At 33.3% G+C, this 16,196-nt stretch overlaps 1 protein-coding gene and 1 long non-coding RNA gene across 3 annotated transcripts; both read left to right on the forward strand.

The window, feature by feature from the left end:
• The first annotated feature begins 276 nt into the window (after positions 1 to 276).
• LOC133818859 (uncharacterized) lies at positions 277 to 3,258 on the forward strand. 2 transcript variants are annotated; one of them, XR_009886139.1, is made up of 4 exons: positions 282 to 759; positions 1,196 to 1,237; positions 2,316 to 2,402; positions 3,029 to 3,258. It is a non-coding gene; the product is annotated as an uncharacterized LOC133818859 (long non-coding RNA). The 2 variants fall into 2 exon arrangements; XR_009886138.1 differs by having other exon boundaries at positions 277 to 759; positions 1,196 to 2,402.
• A 1,650-nt stretch (positions 3,259 to 4,908) lies between these two features.
• Positions 4,909 to 6,999, forward strand: LOC133816485 (suppressor protein SRP40-like). Its single transcript, XM_062248949.1, has 2 exons — positions 4,909 to 5,874; positions 6,490 to 6,999. Exons 1-2 carry the CDS (start codon positions 5,009 to 5,011, stop codon positions 6,512 to 6,514), a joined length of 891 nt encoding a protein of 296 aa, XP_062104933.1. The 5' UTR covers positions 4,909 to 5,008; the 3' UTR covers positions 6,515 to 6,999.
• The last annotated feature ends 9,197 nt before the right edge of the window (positions 7,000 to 16,196 follow it).

Genomic DNA, 16,196 nt, shown 5'->3' on the forward strand with positions numbered 1-16,196 from the left:
CGAGTCCTAAAAACACTTGGGCTGAAAAATTAGGAATAGTGACTTTTAAAGACTCACTTTGCGAGTCCTAATAGAGTATTCAGGACTCTCAAAGCAAGTCCTTAAAATTGTCTCATTGTTTCGAAAATATAGGGTCAAAATACACATTTGGGATTTATTTCAGCCACACACAAGATATTTTTAATTTAAATAAAAAGAAATTGTGTGAACTAAAAAGAATTTATATATTAGATATCATATATTTTTTAATTAAATAAATAAGAAAATTTTAAAATAAAAAAAAATCTGAAACCCTCTTTCCCTCTATCTTCCTTCTTTTCCCTCTATCTTCCCTGAGCTCTATCTTCCCTCTTTCTCTCTATCTTCCTTTTTTCCCCCTCTTTTCCCTCTATCTTCCCCGAAGCTCTCTTCTCCGAAGCCCTCTTTCTCTCTCTCTCTCACTACTGTGTTGCCTCTGCCAGGCCCGAACGACCATCATCCCATCGCCGAAGCAGTACACGCGCCAGCCCAATCGAACCCTCGACCCTTGAAACGTCGACCCCCTTGAGCTCACCACCACACGCGTTGCCCAGGGCTGTCGACCAACGGTCTGAAGCCGTCCGCCTCTTGTATTGCTATATGTTTGTTGGCTCTTGTATTTCCATTTTTAGTTTGATTAACTTCCAATCTATAGAGAGATGCTTTTGCTCGTACAACTAAGAAGAGGTGTTGGTTTCTTTCTTCTGACAACATAAAGTCTTTTGTTTATATAGATTTTAGGTAAGTGAAAATAAAAGCTTTGATAACTTCTTTTTGCCACTTTGAATGCTTTGTTTATGATTTTCTTATAACTCTGGGCTCAACAAATTAATCAGTCATCAAATATATATATATGTATTTGTAGTACGTAAAGAAATAGTATATATATATATGCATATCATGAACTTTGGGTAATGTAGAGTATTTGATTTTTGTGTATGTACATATACAATAATTTTCCTTGGAAAAATGCACAGAGCAAGACCTATAGAGAAGAGTTTGTTTTGAATTATTTTTGGTGAAGAGTATGTTGGGTCATTTCCTTACCAGAGTTTCAACACTTGATTTTCTTCTGGAAATTTTCCAACAATTCTAGGCACCACCTGCTACCAGTTTAGAGTTTCATTATTGTACCAAGCTAAAGCCCTTCATAATTGATTTGGCTTGTTTTGTATAGATGTCCAAGAAGATCAATAGGTGAGCAAGAAGCGAGGAACAGGTGAGTGAAAAATTGATTGACTTTGAAGCTTTTCCTTTGGTGTTGAGTAATGAAATAAACTACTGCATCTTTAAACTAAAAGATTAACAAGATGACTAAAGATATCTCAATGAAAAAAGAGTTAAAATATGTATGATGGCTGTATATTATGTATGTAAGTGCAGTGGGGTAGTTCATATGGAGGTGTGTGTGAATAGTAGATTGGTTGGAATATATGATGGTGTGGTGAGGTTATGCAAGTTAGGCGTGTGTGTGTTAGAGGTGTAGTGGGATTATGCAGGTTGGATTAATATATTCGAAAGGGTAGAACAATTAGTGGTCTATGAACAAAAGTGTGAAAAGAAAAATCGGCAAAGACAAGGGCTATTTAATTGCTAGTGGAAGAAAAAGTGAAACATGACAAGACAAGAACTATTTGACAATTTAACCCAATTCCTAGTATTATTAGTCAATGCTCACTATTTGTTTATGTTGTAGTCAATACATAAATTATATTGCATTTATCTTATAAGAATATTTCTTTTATTATAATATTTTTTTGTACATTTGCTTGCTTACATTATATGAGCATTGCTTTTATTATATTATTCATATAGTTGATCCATTATTATGCTAACAGTAACCAAAACTATAAGATAACATGAACATAACATGTGATTATTGTAGGCATTTACTTTTACGTGCTAGGGGTAGACTTTAGGCCTTTATTAGTTTCCTTTCTAGTCATCATATTGCTTTTATCTTATATGATCATCACTTTTATTATAATAATTGTTTTGTACCTACTTGATTGCTTGCTTTTATTAGAAAAATATGAAGAGTTGCTTTTTTTTATTGATGGGAAACTTGTGAAGACCCTCAAAATCAAGAATTGTCATAGACATTATTGATGCTAAAACAGATACTAGTAAACGATAAGAACTAATGCCAAATTCCATAAAGAGTGATGTAGAATGGAGAGATTTGGTTAAACAAAATTATATCTAAGAACATATGATACATTTATAACTAGTTGATTTAATGTTTATATATGTAACTAGTTTATATAAAATTAGTTGCCACTAATAAGTTTTTGTAGTCATTTTTTTTAAGATGGTACTCCATCAACAAGTGGAGGACGGTCCAATATTCTTCATCTTTCAAAGCTTGCTATTGATTAAAAGAGGTATATATTTTTATTCTTTTTAATATTATACATGTGTATGTTAGAGGAGTTTGAATATCTTAAATATTCATCCATAGTGAAGTAGGTTCTGAGAATTCTGTGTGCTGCGGTGATAACGGGAGATTGAGAACTTGCATGTCTTAGTGAAGTAGGTTCTGAGAATTTTTTGTGCTGCGGTGATATATGAATGAAAACCTGTGTTGTTTGATTTGGTTGACATGTTTGTGTTGATTGTGACAGATGGCTAGGCTAGTAAATTAGGGGATATGATGTCCGATTTTCTATAGATTTTTTTGTACTTAGTTTTGTGTGGAAATATGAAAAAGATGACTGCCACTGTTTTGAATGGATTAATATGGTAGATTTATGGTCTATTTTGTTGCTGATTTTGGTGTAGTTTGCTACTATTTTGAAATATCTCTATGTACTGGATGAATAACATTTTATGAAATAGTACTATCTAACAAGATATTGTTTGCTCCTTGACTATATGAATACCTATAATGATAATGATAGTTTAATTCTCCCATTTATTATATATATATTTATAATTGTTGTGTGTTTACTTATTTATAAGTTTGAATTATAATATATTTATAATTAAATAACTTTTTTATAATGTGCAGGTCTATATTGAGATGCATTTCTTTGGCGCAATACTAGACAACATTGACAGTTGAAGTTTTTAGAATAAAAAATATATTTCACTAACATTGTATACATTTCTTGTTTAATATTTGGTGATGATAAAATTTGATTGTAGTATAAACTATCATGTAATATGATTTTGTAAGCCGAGTGGACTAAATACTGAAATGATATTTTTGAGTAATTAATAAAAAAATATTTTGTTGTATTTTCTTTTGAAATTTTAGAAATTTAACATATATAATACATTTTGGACACTCAAAGGGATATATTTTTTCTAAATCAAAATGAAAATTGGAGCTGAATTTTTTTTAAAAAAAAATTACTTTTAAGGACATGCAAAAAGAGTCCTAAAAAATTACTTAAAGCACTCAACCAGATTTTTTAGGACTCGCGTTGCGAGTCCTAAAAACATTCTTTTAGAACTCGCAATGGGAGTCCTAAAAACTTAATTAAAGGCACTCAACCAGATTTTTTAGAACTCACAATGCGAGTCCTAAAAACTTAATTAAAGGCACTCAACCAGATTTTTTAGGACTCGCAACGCGAGTCTTAAAAACATTCTTTTAGGACTCGCAACGCAAGTCCTAAAAAACCTTAGTTTTTAAGGCTCTCAAATAGAGAACTCGCACCCTGCGAGTCTTAAAAATTTTTTTAGGACTCGCAATGCTAGTCCTAAAAATCCTTTTTTGTAGTAGTGTATGGAATTTCCCAAGAGTTTTTTTAAGGAAAATTTAAATGGGGCCTTAATGGCGCATGGGCTCTTTAGGAAAAATTGCCAATTCAGACATGCAAATAAGTTTCAAGCTATATGTAAAATACGAATAGGATCTATCAAATTAGGTTAGGTTACTTGTGAACTATACAACTATAAATGCACCGTTGTTGAGCTAAAATCTGGACCGACTTGTATTTTCTACTACTATTATGCCTTGAGGCAGTTTTGACATAGTCATAAAAGAGCTTTTTTAAGAGTAATGATATATACACCAAAACATTATACACACTAACGTAAAAGTATTTTTTAAAAGAGTGGGTCAATGTGATTGGCTAAGCTAATGTATCACGTCACTGTGTTTAATATTTAGGTGCATATTTTGGATGCACATATCATTACTCTTTTTTTAAAAAGGATCTAAGGTTTATAACCACCATATCTAATTTGTAACATTGATCATAATATGATAATTAGTTTACTTATTTAGATATAAGAAAATATTATACATAATTATGACTCATAAATTCTATTATAATAATTAATTATTAATTCATTGTTTCTCCAAAAAAAAAATCTCTATTTCAATGTTACAAGAAGTCAAAATTTAAAAAGAAAATAAAAAATATAAAGCACCATTTAACTTTTGGACAAGAAAAATACTAAAAGCTGTATAAATATTTTATCATGTAGAAGTAATGATTAAAAATAATCACCATCACCACAACATCATATAAGTAGGTATACTGTTATTAGTATAATCCAATATCACGTTCTACTCATTTGTAGTGTTGGACATTAAAGGTGACACTATTCGTAAGGTGACCTTATTCGTACCAATAAAGAAAGAGTAGACTATTAAAAAAAAAGAGTAGAGTTTGGCTGTTGAGCGATCATGTACGTACGGATGTAGGAAAAAACACGGTACTACTCCATGAAAAAAAATCATATGTACCCAAATTTCTTGTCCCCTCCATGTCCCACCAATTATTTTAAGACACCTCATTTATTTATTTAATATATATTTAAATTATTTAGAATTTTATCTTTTCCTAATTATATTAACAATATAAATAAATGAGTTGTCTTAAAATAATTGGTGGGATATGGAGGACAATAAATTTGAGAATGCAGATTTTTTTTCACTACTCCATGCGACATATATAGCAGTAAAAGCTCTCGGTTTATATTCACATATCACAAAATTCATTTCTTTACAAAAAAATTCTTCATATCCTCAAAAATGTCTTCCGGCTACAGCAACAACTTTAACGATGGCGCCGACACAATCTTCTCTTCAAATAATGTTCGTTTATTATTTTACTGTCTCCACTGTAATTGCATCTTCATTCCTAATCAGTTAGATTTCTCTGGAGCTTCATGCCATCGCTGCAACAACAACCATAATATCTCATCCGATGAACAAGAACCTCCGAACTCCACAACTCAAGCATCCCTGTCTTCTACTTCATCATCTTCTTCTTCCCAAGTAGAAGTACAAGAGCAAGACGAACAAGAGGATCCTGAATCAGAGCAAGAATCTCCTAACCCCTCAGTTCAAGAAGTTTCTTCTTCTTCTTCTTCTTCTTCTTCTTCTACCTCGTCATCTTCTTCTTCTTCCGACGAACAAGAAAACGAACCAGATCAAGAATCTCCTCCTCCTCCTCCGAGTTCTCCTTCTCTTTCTCCTCCTCGTCCTCGTTATCCTTCTTCCGAGGAGCAAGAATCTCCATACACCACTACAATTTCTAACTCAGCTTCTTCCCCCAAAGCCCTTACAATGCCAGCTTTGGAATTGGCCGTTGGTGCCAATGCCGATACCGCTGCTGGACATGTCGATTCAGGTAGTACCGATGTTGTCTACCATGCTGATGCCAATACAGATGCCTTAATCGACGTTGTTAACCAAGTCGATTCCAGTACCGATAGTGGTATTGTTGAACATGTCGATTCCAGTAGTACCGATATCGTCGACAATGCTGATGCCGATACTGATGCCTCTATCGATATTGTTAACCAAGTCGATTCCGGTACCGATAGCGATGAAGTTCAATATGTCGATTCCAACTCTGATAGCGATTGCAATGAGAAGCAAGAAAATCATGATGGGTAATCCCTTTACTAAAGTTTCTACAAAAATTGGAAAGTTGGTTTGTATAATTAACACGCATGATACGTATATAAGATCATAAACGTTTTCTTGCTTTTTACTTATTCTTTTATTTTGGTTCTGAGCTTTTACATTGAATTAACTTGAGCTAACTATTCACTATACTAACGGTAGCAATTATTGCCATTTTGATTCACTAGTTACATATTCCACCACACATATAAGATTCATGCGTATCATCTTATGGATTTTGTCTTTTAAAGAGTACTTCAGGAAGTTTCAACATACAATTACTGCATTATGGTTTCTTTCCACATGTGGAAAAAGAAAAATAAAAATTATCCCTGCTCTTTTTATCTATGATTTTCCTCTTATTAATGAAAGTTTTGTTTCATATACTAAAAAACATGTGTGGATAATAACACTTTATTTAAAAATAATAAATAAATTTACAGTTGCTTAATCTCTAATAATTCATTGATTAATCCCTCTATCAACCCTGGCATGTGTTGGCCTAATAAAATCATTTAATATTTTGCCTTTGAAAGTTGCATTTACTTAATCTGTAGTTCTATTAATGTTGCTCTTTCTTTTCACTCCGGTTGTTCATGCAGCTCAAAAGGCGTAGGTGGCAGCTAATTAATTGTTTCATGAGAACTTGAGCCATGCAGATTGCCTCTGAAGGTTGTGATTGTGAAGGAATAACTTGCCGCTGTGAAGCTGATTTTTAAAAGTTTTCTTTTTTACATCTATTACATATACGCTATTATTTGTTCTTGTAGTGCATTAGGACAATGGTAATCAGGATTATTATTGGACAGTAGAGTAGTTATCATCTCAAGAATTTTTTTCATTATTTTTTGTTGATAAACAATTTTTAAGGCATGGTCCTACCCAATAGGGGAAATTAATGGTATTTTTTATTTTACTCTGTTGAAAACTTCATTTACCATCTACGCTTGTGACATATATTTATTTTTTAATCTGTTCTCGAGAATTTATTAGTATGTCATTTATGCTTGAATTTTCTAATAAATACCTTCATCAGTGCTCTCGGGTTCTACAACTCGTTTTACAACTCGTTTTACACATTTTTTTAGAGTGTTGTTATTTGACACTTTAAGATGCTCCACATCACACGAGGTGACTCCCACAATTGACTAGTGATACTCTATATTTGTTATAAATTGAAATTATGTAAGTCCCGCTATTGGATTGCACCAATGGTGGTAGACCACTTTTATGTTGTATTGGGCATTACTAGTACCCTTAGAATTTTTTTTTTTTATCAAGAAGCTAAACCAAGCGTACCACCTTTAGGTAGGGTGGTGGGGGCTTTGGGTCTTAAGCCCAAGCTTGGGGGATCAAATCCCCCAAACATCTATGTGTACATATTTATGTATATATATGTATATATGTTTATTTGTATCCCACAGGTGTGGTATTCTTTGGTCCCGAGTTAGTGGAGGTTGTTGCAGCTATTCCCGTCCTCCCCTCTCATTATGAAGAAGTTTTGACACTCTTTTCCACCAGGTTATACCAAGGATGTGCAGTCAACGTTGGACATCAAATTTATAAGGAGTTTATGCAGTCGTTAAGTATTTTCTCAAGTAGGTGTGTCGAGTTGGGGATTGTTCTTGTAAATGGAATGAAGATCATTCATTGACATTAACTGAGTTATATGCATACATTTGAGTGTTACCAATATACTCAAAAAATAAAAAAAAAAGCTTAACCAACACCACTTGAGATCAGTCCATCGCACATGTTATTCTTTCAATTACAATTTGCTTAATAAAATTTAAAATTTTCAATTTTTTTAAATTAAAAAATGTTTGTTATGAAATTTTTAGAAAATATTTTTCCTACATTTTTGTCTAATAAATTTTTCATTAATAAAACTCAAGTTCTACACAAAGTACAGGTCATCCCTTGAGAGAAAGAAAAACAAGCAGTCTCTCGGTCGACCTTGAAACCTTCATCAGCCTCCAGTACTTCTTGTGTTATATTTTTAATAGAGTTTGCCTTAACTGTAGAGCCGATTCAATACCAACCTTTCAACTAAGAAATTCTCTAAAAATTAGCTGACACTGATTGTACTCAATAATAAAAATACTTGAGCATAATGAAGATTCACTACCTGGAAAAGTATTTTTTGCGTCACTACTTTAGACCGGTCAAACATATTGACTTGTAGAAACACAAAGTCAATGACATCGTCATTGCCCAATGCACTAAAGCTTCACATTTTGAGCAATGGCATCGAGCAGGGAGCCAAAACCAGAGGCCCGAAAGGCCTAAATAAGAAAAGAGAGCTAAGAGTTATCCCCCAAGATTTTTTTTCTTTTACTTTCTATTGTGTATGGTGTAAACACCACCAAAATATAGATATTTAACATAGTCCAAGTTCCTAGTCCTCTACTCGGGTGATATGGAACAACTATTAAAATTATGAAGAAAGCTTCCACAGAAGGTGATATCTAATTCAAATTTTGTAAGGTGCCTGAGCATGTTATTATATTCACGTTCAGACATTTTCTATTTCGAGCAATAAAAGGAGGAAGCATGTGATAGAGTGCCTATCAAGCTCGTGTCTAATAGCTTGGACTGGAGGTATATTTGAAATCAACAAGATTAGAAGCTCAGTCAATTGTAAAGAAGATCTCACCAATTTAGGATGGATAGTGAAGACGATTGGTCAACTACACTAAATGAAAAACAAAATAAATAATATTAAATTATAAATAATGGTTAGTTTCCCATTTATTTTGATTGAAATAATTGTAAACAAAATGAGAAACAATGATTCCACTCTTTTAGGAAAGTTGTTTAGGGATTCCTTACTATAAGTTGTGATACTATGATGTAAAGAGGACGATCATTTTCTCTCTTATAACCACAAACTCTGCAAAAAATACAACTGAAATATTATCTCTCCATTAGACGTAGGTCACATTCTTAGGCTAAACCACATAAAAAGTTGTCTTCCTTAATATTTTTTATTCATCACAGAAAGGTACTTAATAGTACACTATTATGGTCAACGAGATTTACCGTCAACATTTTGGTAGTTTTATTGAAAAATGTCAAATTTAACTACCCATCCGAGCACAAGAAGATGCCTCTATGAAATGCTTTTAGGAATGCTCCCATGGGCTTGATCGTGCCCGCGGGACAAGCAATCCATGTTGTAAAAAGAACAGGGAGTTGTGCAACTCGGCACCTATGCCACCTTATGGCATTGAGGAGGTGCAGTAAGCTCTAGATGAGGCTTAGGAGGAGGTCCAGTGAGTAAGGGCCAAACAAGCTTAAAAAATGGCAGCAATGGAAGAGACCCTACATTGTACGCTACAAAACCATCACTAAAAAACATCATCTTGCATCACACAAGGATGTTAGTCAAAAGGGTTGACTGACGCCATTAATAGATGCGGAGAAGCTACCTTAGTAGAAAATTGATGTTGCTTCAATCAATGGCGTTAGTAGTAATATTTGTTATGATTAGTTAAATACATAGAGAAATAAGTTAGGCAAGAATATGTGCAAAAAACATAACAGTTTCACTAAAGTCAAGATGTGAGAGTTGACTTTTGGTATAAACATCTATAAATCATCTTTTTGGGTCCAAAGTATTTCTTTGGAGTATATAAGAGTACCCAAAAATTTTGGAGGCATTTGGGAATGTTTTGAGACAAGTTTTGGGGTGCCAAGTCAGACCAGTATTGCGTCGCCTCTGGGAGGCGATGCACTGCCTACATGGTGGCGATGCATCGCTGTATAGTGATGTATTTCTGGCTCCAAAATTCAAATCAAATGCTCTAATCTCATTGGTTGAGTCTAATGAGGGTTTCTATACTATTTAAATGGGTCATTTAAGTTTTTGGTGAATCGATCACTCACCCCTCTCTCTCTCTCTCTAGCTCTCAAGACTACTAGTTTTCTTCAAGATCTTCATCAAGAAAGCTTGACTTGCATGAAGATTCAAGGCTTGTGAATATCAATCTCATCCCATTGTAGTAGCTTCAAGCAACCTCAAGGAGGAGGCTAGAAATATATATTTTTGGACAACAAACCTCAATTTGTGTCAAGCCTTTGTTAAAATCATAGACTTCTGAATTTATATATCAACGTTCTACAATTCATAGGTCAATTCTACCACTTATTTATTTGTGTTATGTTGTATTATTCTTCCATTGCAGAATTTATTATCCTTGATTTATTCTTTTGAATTTTTAAATAAAAATCGTGCTTATATCCTTATCCCCAACAATAAAAAATCTCTAACCCCAAACCTAAGTTTTGAATCATAGATTGTCTATCTCTAAGATTTATCTACTGACCAAGACTATGAAAGAAAGCTCATTAATCTCAGCTCGTAAGTTCATGTCCCAAGATCTATTTAGAATAGATCGATTCGATTGCTCAAACTTTGTGCGTTGGCAAGACAAGATCAAGTTTTTTCTCACAACATTGAAGGTTCACTACATTCTTGACAAAGACTGGAAGACTTTGGATGCTCCAAAGGATGATGATACTCAAGAAGTGATAAAGGAAAGGAGGAAAATGGAAAAAGATGAGCTAATATATAGAGGTCACATACTCAACGCCCTCTCGGATTGTCTCTATGATCTTTACAACAATACAACATCAGTAAATGAGATATGGGAGGCACTTGAGAAGAAGTACAAAATCGAAGAAAAAGGTATCAAGAAATTCCTCATAATTCAATACATGGAATTTAAATTCTTTGATGGAAATCCTTTACTCCCCCAAGTATATGAGCTACAAGTTATTGTGAATAAGTTATCTACTCTAAATATAACATTGTCGGAGTCCTTCATTGTGGGTGAGTGATGCGTGCTGTGTACCACAACAAATTTAACAATTATTTTTCTTTCAATACTTACAATTATTTTAGTGTAATAGCAAGCACAGGTTGAGCCCACAAGGACTATCGTTCACTTTATTATTCACTAATTAGCACTAAGAATAAAAAAGAGGATTTAGATTTTGAACTCAAAATTAAATAACATAAACTAGAAAGCAAATAAAGATTGATATTACGATATTAAGAAATAGTTAAAGGTTAATATCCACCCTCAACAATCATTCCCAATCATTAATAATAAGTATTATTTGTTATATTATTTCATATAATATAATATTAGATTAAATAATGTGACAAAATGTGATTTGTCATACCTTGTAACATATTATTGAGAGTCACAAAATTGGACACATGTGTGTGCCCAAATGTGACATATTTTGGAGTTACAAAATCAGTTAGAAATTTGTAACTCCCAAATATTACCCAATAATGTGTATATTATATGTTACACATTTGAGATTGGATTTCATAAAGCCATAATGAAATATGGTTGTTGGAGACATGTTTTTAACTCCCAATAGGTGTTTGGAGGTTACAAAATCACGTAGGAAAGGATTTGGGACGTTTTGGAACGATTTGGAAAAATGATATTTTTTGGTTGGAAAAGGGTGTGGCCGCGGCCACTGTCTTTCCCTGGCCGCGGCCTGGGGGATAGAGAGCAGTGGCCACAGCCAGTGATGTCCCTGGTCGCGGCCACAGGTGCATTTCAGGCCAATTTTTCAGTTTTTTCCAAATGTGTTGAACGGTTCTAAAAACCTAAATAACTCCCAAATCTCAATTTTAATTCCATATTAATCCAATTAAACATTGGTAACAACCATGGGGGTTGATGGACTTTGAAATCCAAAGGGTATCTCAAACTCTATAAATAGGAGCATAATGCTCACTTGTATGACACACCATTTTTCATCCACAAAGCACTTGGCTGAAAAAAATACACCAAAAATGCTTGATAATTCCAGAGAGCTATTTCCTTGAGAGATCCCTTAGTGCTTAGAGAATAAGGGGAAATAAGCTTTTGGACAAAGGTTTTTAACCTTGTTCAAGTTGATGATCCCCACTACTCTACACTTTGGTTGAGTGTGAGTTTGTGTTTTCCATTGATCTTTTCATTATGTTGTTCTTCTTGTGTTATTAGTGTATTGAGTTTGTAATCCTCTTCTCTATTTCTATTTACATATTCATTGCTATCTTTTGTTTTAGGGTTTTAGATCTTATAATTCTTTTCCTTTTCTTATTTCTATTTACTTGTATTTTGAGCAATTGAGTTGTAATATATATTTAATCAATTACCTTGTCTATTGTATTTTTGCATAGAGTTATATATTGGTTTTTCCATATTTCCATTGAGCAATAATATATATTCTCTAACAATCAAAAGCTTAATACTCTTTGTTTCAATGGAATGGGAGACCATCAAGATCATGAACCAAGACCTAGTGAGGTTGGATAGGTTTGATGGATCCAATTTTACTAGATGGAAAAACAAGGTGAAATTATTTTTGACAACACTCAAGATAGCCTACATCCTTGAGTCATCCTTGGCACCTCTAGCCAAGCCATCCGACAAAGACACTCCCGAGGAGGTGGAGAAAAGAAGGAAGAGAGAAGAGGACAACCTTCTTTGTAGGGGTCATATCCTTAATGCCCTACCCGATAGGCTATATGACCTCTATACCAATACCAAATCCGCGAAGGAGATTTTGGATGCCTTGGAGAGTAAGTACAAGGCTGAGGAAGAAGGTACAAGAAAGTTCTTAATTTCTCAATATTTTGAATTTTCCTTCATTGATGGGAAATGTTTTTTACCTCAAATTCATGAGTTACAAGTGATTGTGAACAAGTTGAAAGTTCTCAAGATTGAGCTTCTCGAGGCCTTCTAAGTTGGTACAATAGTGGCAAAATTGCCACCAACTTAGAGGAGTTATAGGAAAAGAATCCTCCATAAGAATGAGGATTACACTTTGGAAGAGATCCAAAAACACATCAGAATTGAAGAGGAATCGAGAATAAGAGACAAGGGTGTGAATGAGTCTTAAGATGAGACTTCCAAGGCCAATGTGGTTTCACACAAGCATCCAAAGGGCAACAACAACAACAAAAAGGGTAGTGGGAACCCTTTAGGTCCAAAGAAAGATCATGGACAATTCAAAGACGTGAGAGGTCATTGTTTTGTTTGTGGAAAACCCGGGCACTATGCTAGAGTATGTAGGTACCGAAAGGACCCACATGAGAATGAGGTAAATGATATAGAAAAGGAAGAAGAGATCCTAGCATGATTACCATGTTTATGTGCCTTGTTGGGAAACTTGTTATTTTGTAATAAAGCTTGTACTCTTGAAAGCTATCAATAAAATTAAAGTATTATTCTATGATAATTCTTTATTTTGCTATGAGACATTTGTGTGAGACATTAACAAAGTTTCAAAATGAACTTGTTAAAATAATAGGTAAGTGTGTAGACCTATTATTTCATAATGTGATTATTTGTTTGAGAAATTCTCACATTACACTTGTGTTCACATTTTATTTTGTGAAATATATAAAAGAAAGAAACCAAGTGAAAGTTATTTTCAAATAAGTGTGTCTTGCTTTAGCAAGTAAATAAATCAAGATAAACATCGAGGTTTTATCTTGAGAGTTTATCATGTGGCATAGAGGACTCATGATGAACTTTGAGAATCATAGATCTAGATTTATCTTGGAGGATAAATGACTTAATAGAAATGAAGAGATTTCTATTTTAAAGTGATATTTTATTATCACTGTGTGAGAAATGTGGGGGTGATGCTCCAAAGTTAATCAATTTATTTTATTGTTAATCAATTGATTAATTTGGTCATCCTATCAAATAGATGATTTGGAATTCCACATTCTAAATCACATTGGCTATATGTGTATAGAACGGACAAATCTTGACATGTTTGGTGTCTAAAGTCAATGTTTGTAATATTTTGATTCAAGAAGGAATCAATTTAAAACATAAAGGAGAATCTTAGAAACAAAGAGGTTTCTAGAATTAATATTCAAGGAAAATGTTTATCTTGGATATTAAACTATAAAATAGTGGGGGTGTTGACTATGGTCCAAATTATTATTTTAAAGAGGTAACTATTTTAATCAAACTATGGCTAGCAACAAAGTTTGAATAAAATAAAGAGAGTGTTTAAAGTATGCATACATGAGAAAAGAAATGATTCAAATGGAATCATTTCTACATATCAATGGGTGGGACTTAGACTCCCTAAAGAGATTCACGATTGATGGTAACCTATCTTAATACTAGTCACCAAACTAGTATTAGGTTCAATAGATAATAACAAGTCAATCATGTGAATAGTAGTAGTACTCAAATTTTGTCCCATCTGAGATATGAGTACTAGTGTGTTACCAAAATGAGGGTTAAAACCGAAAGGTTTTTTAATAGAACTCAGTCTTGAAAAGATAAGTATTTTAGGGTAACAAAATACTATAAGAGTTCTACCTATATAGACCTAGGGGTGGTGCCGCCCCTCATGAGAATTGGGAGTCATTCTCAAGAAAAGTCTATGAATGGAATGTGCACATGGCCATTAACGGTGCAAAAGCGAGACATTGAGGTCTCAAGTGAACACAGCAAAGGTGTGTGTGTTATCACCAGTTTGTTATCAAGGGATAGTGGTTCAATGCTTCGGCAACCAAAATTTCAACAACTTTGTGATAATTACGCTAAGGTAAAATTCAAGTCGAAAGACATTTTACTTTATGCACCAATGCAAAGGTTTCTATAGAGAGTGATTATTTAATCAAGTAAGGGAATATTATATTTTAATATAATGTTTGATTGATTAAATAAGTGTTACAAAAAGTGATTATTTAATCTAGTGGGGGAATGTTATATTATTTCATATAATATAATATTAGATTAAATAATGTGACAAAATGTGATTTGTCACACAAATGTGATTTGTCATACCTTGTAACATATTATTGAGAGTCACAAAATTGGACACATGTGTGTGCCCAAATGTGACATATTTTGGAGTTACAAATTTGTAACTCCCAAATATTACCCAATAATGTGTATATTATATGTTACACATTTGAGATTGGATTTCATAAAGCCATAATGAAATATGGCTGTTGGAGACATGTTTTTAACTCACAATAGGTGTTTGGAGGTTACAAAATCACGTGGGAAAGGAATTGGGACGTTTTGGAACGATTTGGAAAAATGTTATTTTTTGGCTGGAAAAGGCTGTGGTCGCGGCCACTGTCTTTCCCTGGCCGTGGCCTGGGGGACAGAGAGCAGTGGTCGCGGCCACTGATGTCCCTGGCCGCGGCCACAGGTGCATTTCAGGCCAATTTTTCAGTTTTTTCCAAATGTGTTGAACGGTTCTAAAAACCTAAATAACTCCCAAATCTCAATTTTAATTCCATATTAATCCAATTAAACATTGGTAACAGCCATGGGGGTTGATGGAATTTGAAATCCAAAGGGTATCTCAAACTCTATAAATAGGAGCATAATGCTCACTTGTATGACACGTCATTTTTCATCCACAAAGAACTTGGCTGAAAAAATACACCAAAAATGCTTGATAATTCCAGAGAGTTATTTCCTTGAGAGATCCTGTAGTGCTTAGAGAATAGGGGGAAATAAGCTTTTGGACAAAGGTTTTTAACCTTGTTCAAGTTGGTGATCCCCACTACTCTACACTTTGGTTGAGTGTGAGTTTGTGTTTTCCATTGATCTTTTCATTCTGTTGTTCTTCTTGTATTATTAGTGTATTGAGTTTGTAATCCTCTTCTCTATTTCTATTTACATATTCATTGGTATCTTTTGTTTTAGGGCTTTAGATCTTATAATTCTCTTCCTTCTCTTATTTCTATTTACTTGTATTTTGAGCAATTGAGTTGGAATATTTATTTAACCAATTACCTTGTCTATTGTATTTTTGCATAGAGTTGTATATTGGTTTTTCCATATTTCCATTGAGCAATAATATATATTCTCTAACATTATTCAAATTTCTCAATTAAACTATTAACCCCACAGATTACACTGAAGCAGACAATTATCCCAGTCTCCCTATTATATGTAATCAAGGTGAAACGCTCAATAATTAACTCTTTTAGCGAAGAAATAAATATATGAAGCATACAATCTATTTAACTTAGGTAAAGCATTAATTCCTATGGAGACAAGTTAATCTAGGAAATAAATTAATGAAGCATATAATTCATTTAACCTAGGTTCTATTTTTCATCACAATTAACAATTTTTTTGACATTACTATCAATTGCAATTTATCACATACATTTAGAATCCTAAACTATTAGGTGAGTAGTAATTCTGAGATGACAATTGAACAATGTAAAACCTTAATCAGTTGACTACCTCACAAGAAATCACAAAATTCATAACATTCAATTGGAAAAATAGAAACAATT

The sequence above is a fragment of the Humulus lupulus genome, chromosome 2 (genome assembly GCF_963169125.1).
Source record: "Humulus lupulus chromosome 2, drHumLupu1.1, whole genome shotgun sequence".
In the NCBI taxonomy this organism is placed as follows: domain Eukaryota; kingdom Viridiplantae; phylum Streptophyta; class Magnoliopsida; order Rosales; family Cannabaceae; genus Humulus; species Humulus lupulus.

Coding starts and splice junctions, on each gene's coding strand:
- LOC133816485 (XM_062248949.1), top strand. CDS start 5,009: ATGTCTTCCGGCTACAGCAACAACTTTAACGATGGCGCCGACACAATC. Junction 5,875..6,489: donor AAGCAAGAAAATCATGATGG/GTAATCCCTTTA, acceptor TTGTTCATGCAG/CTCAAAAGGCGTAGGTGGCA.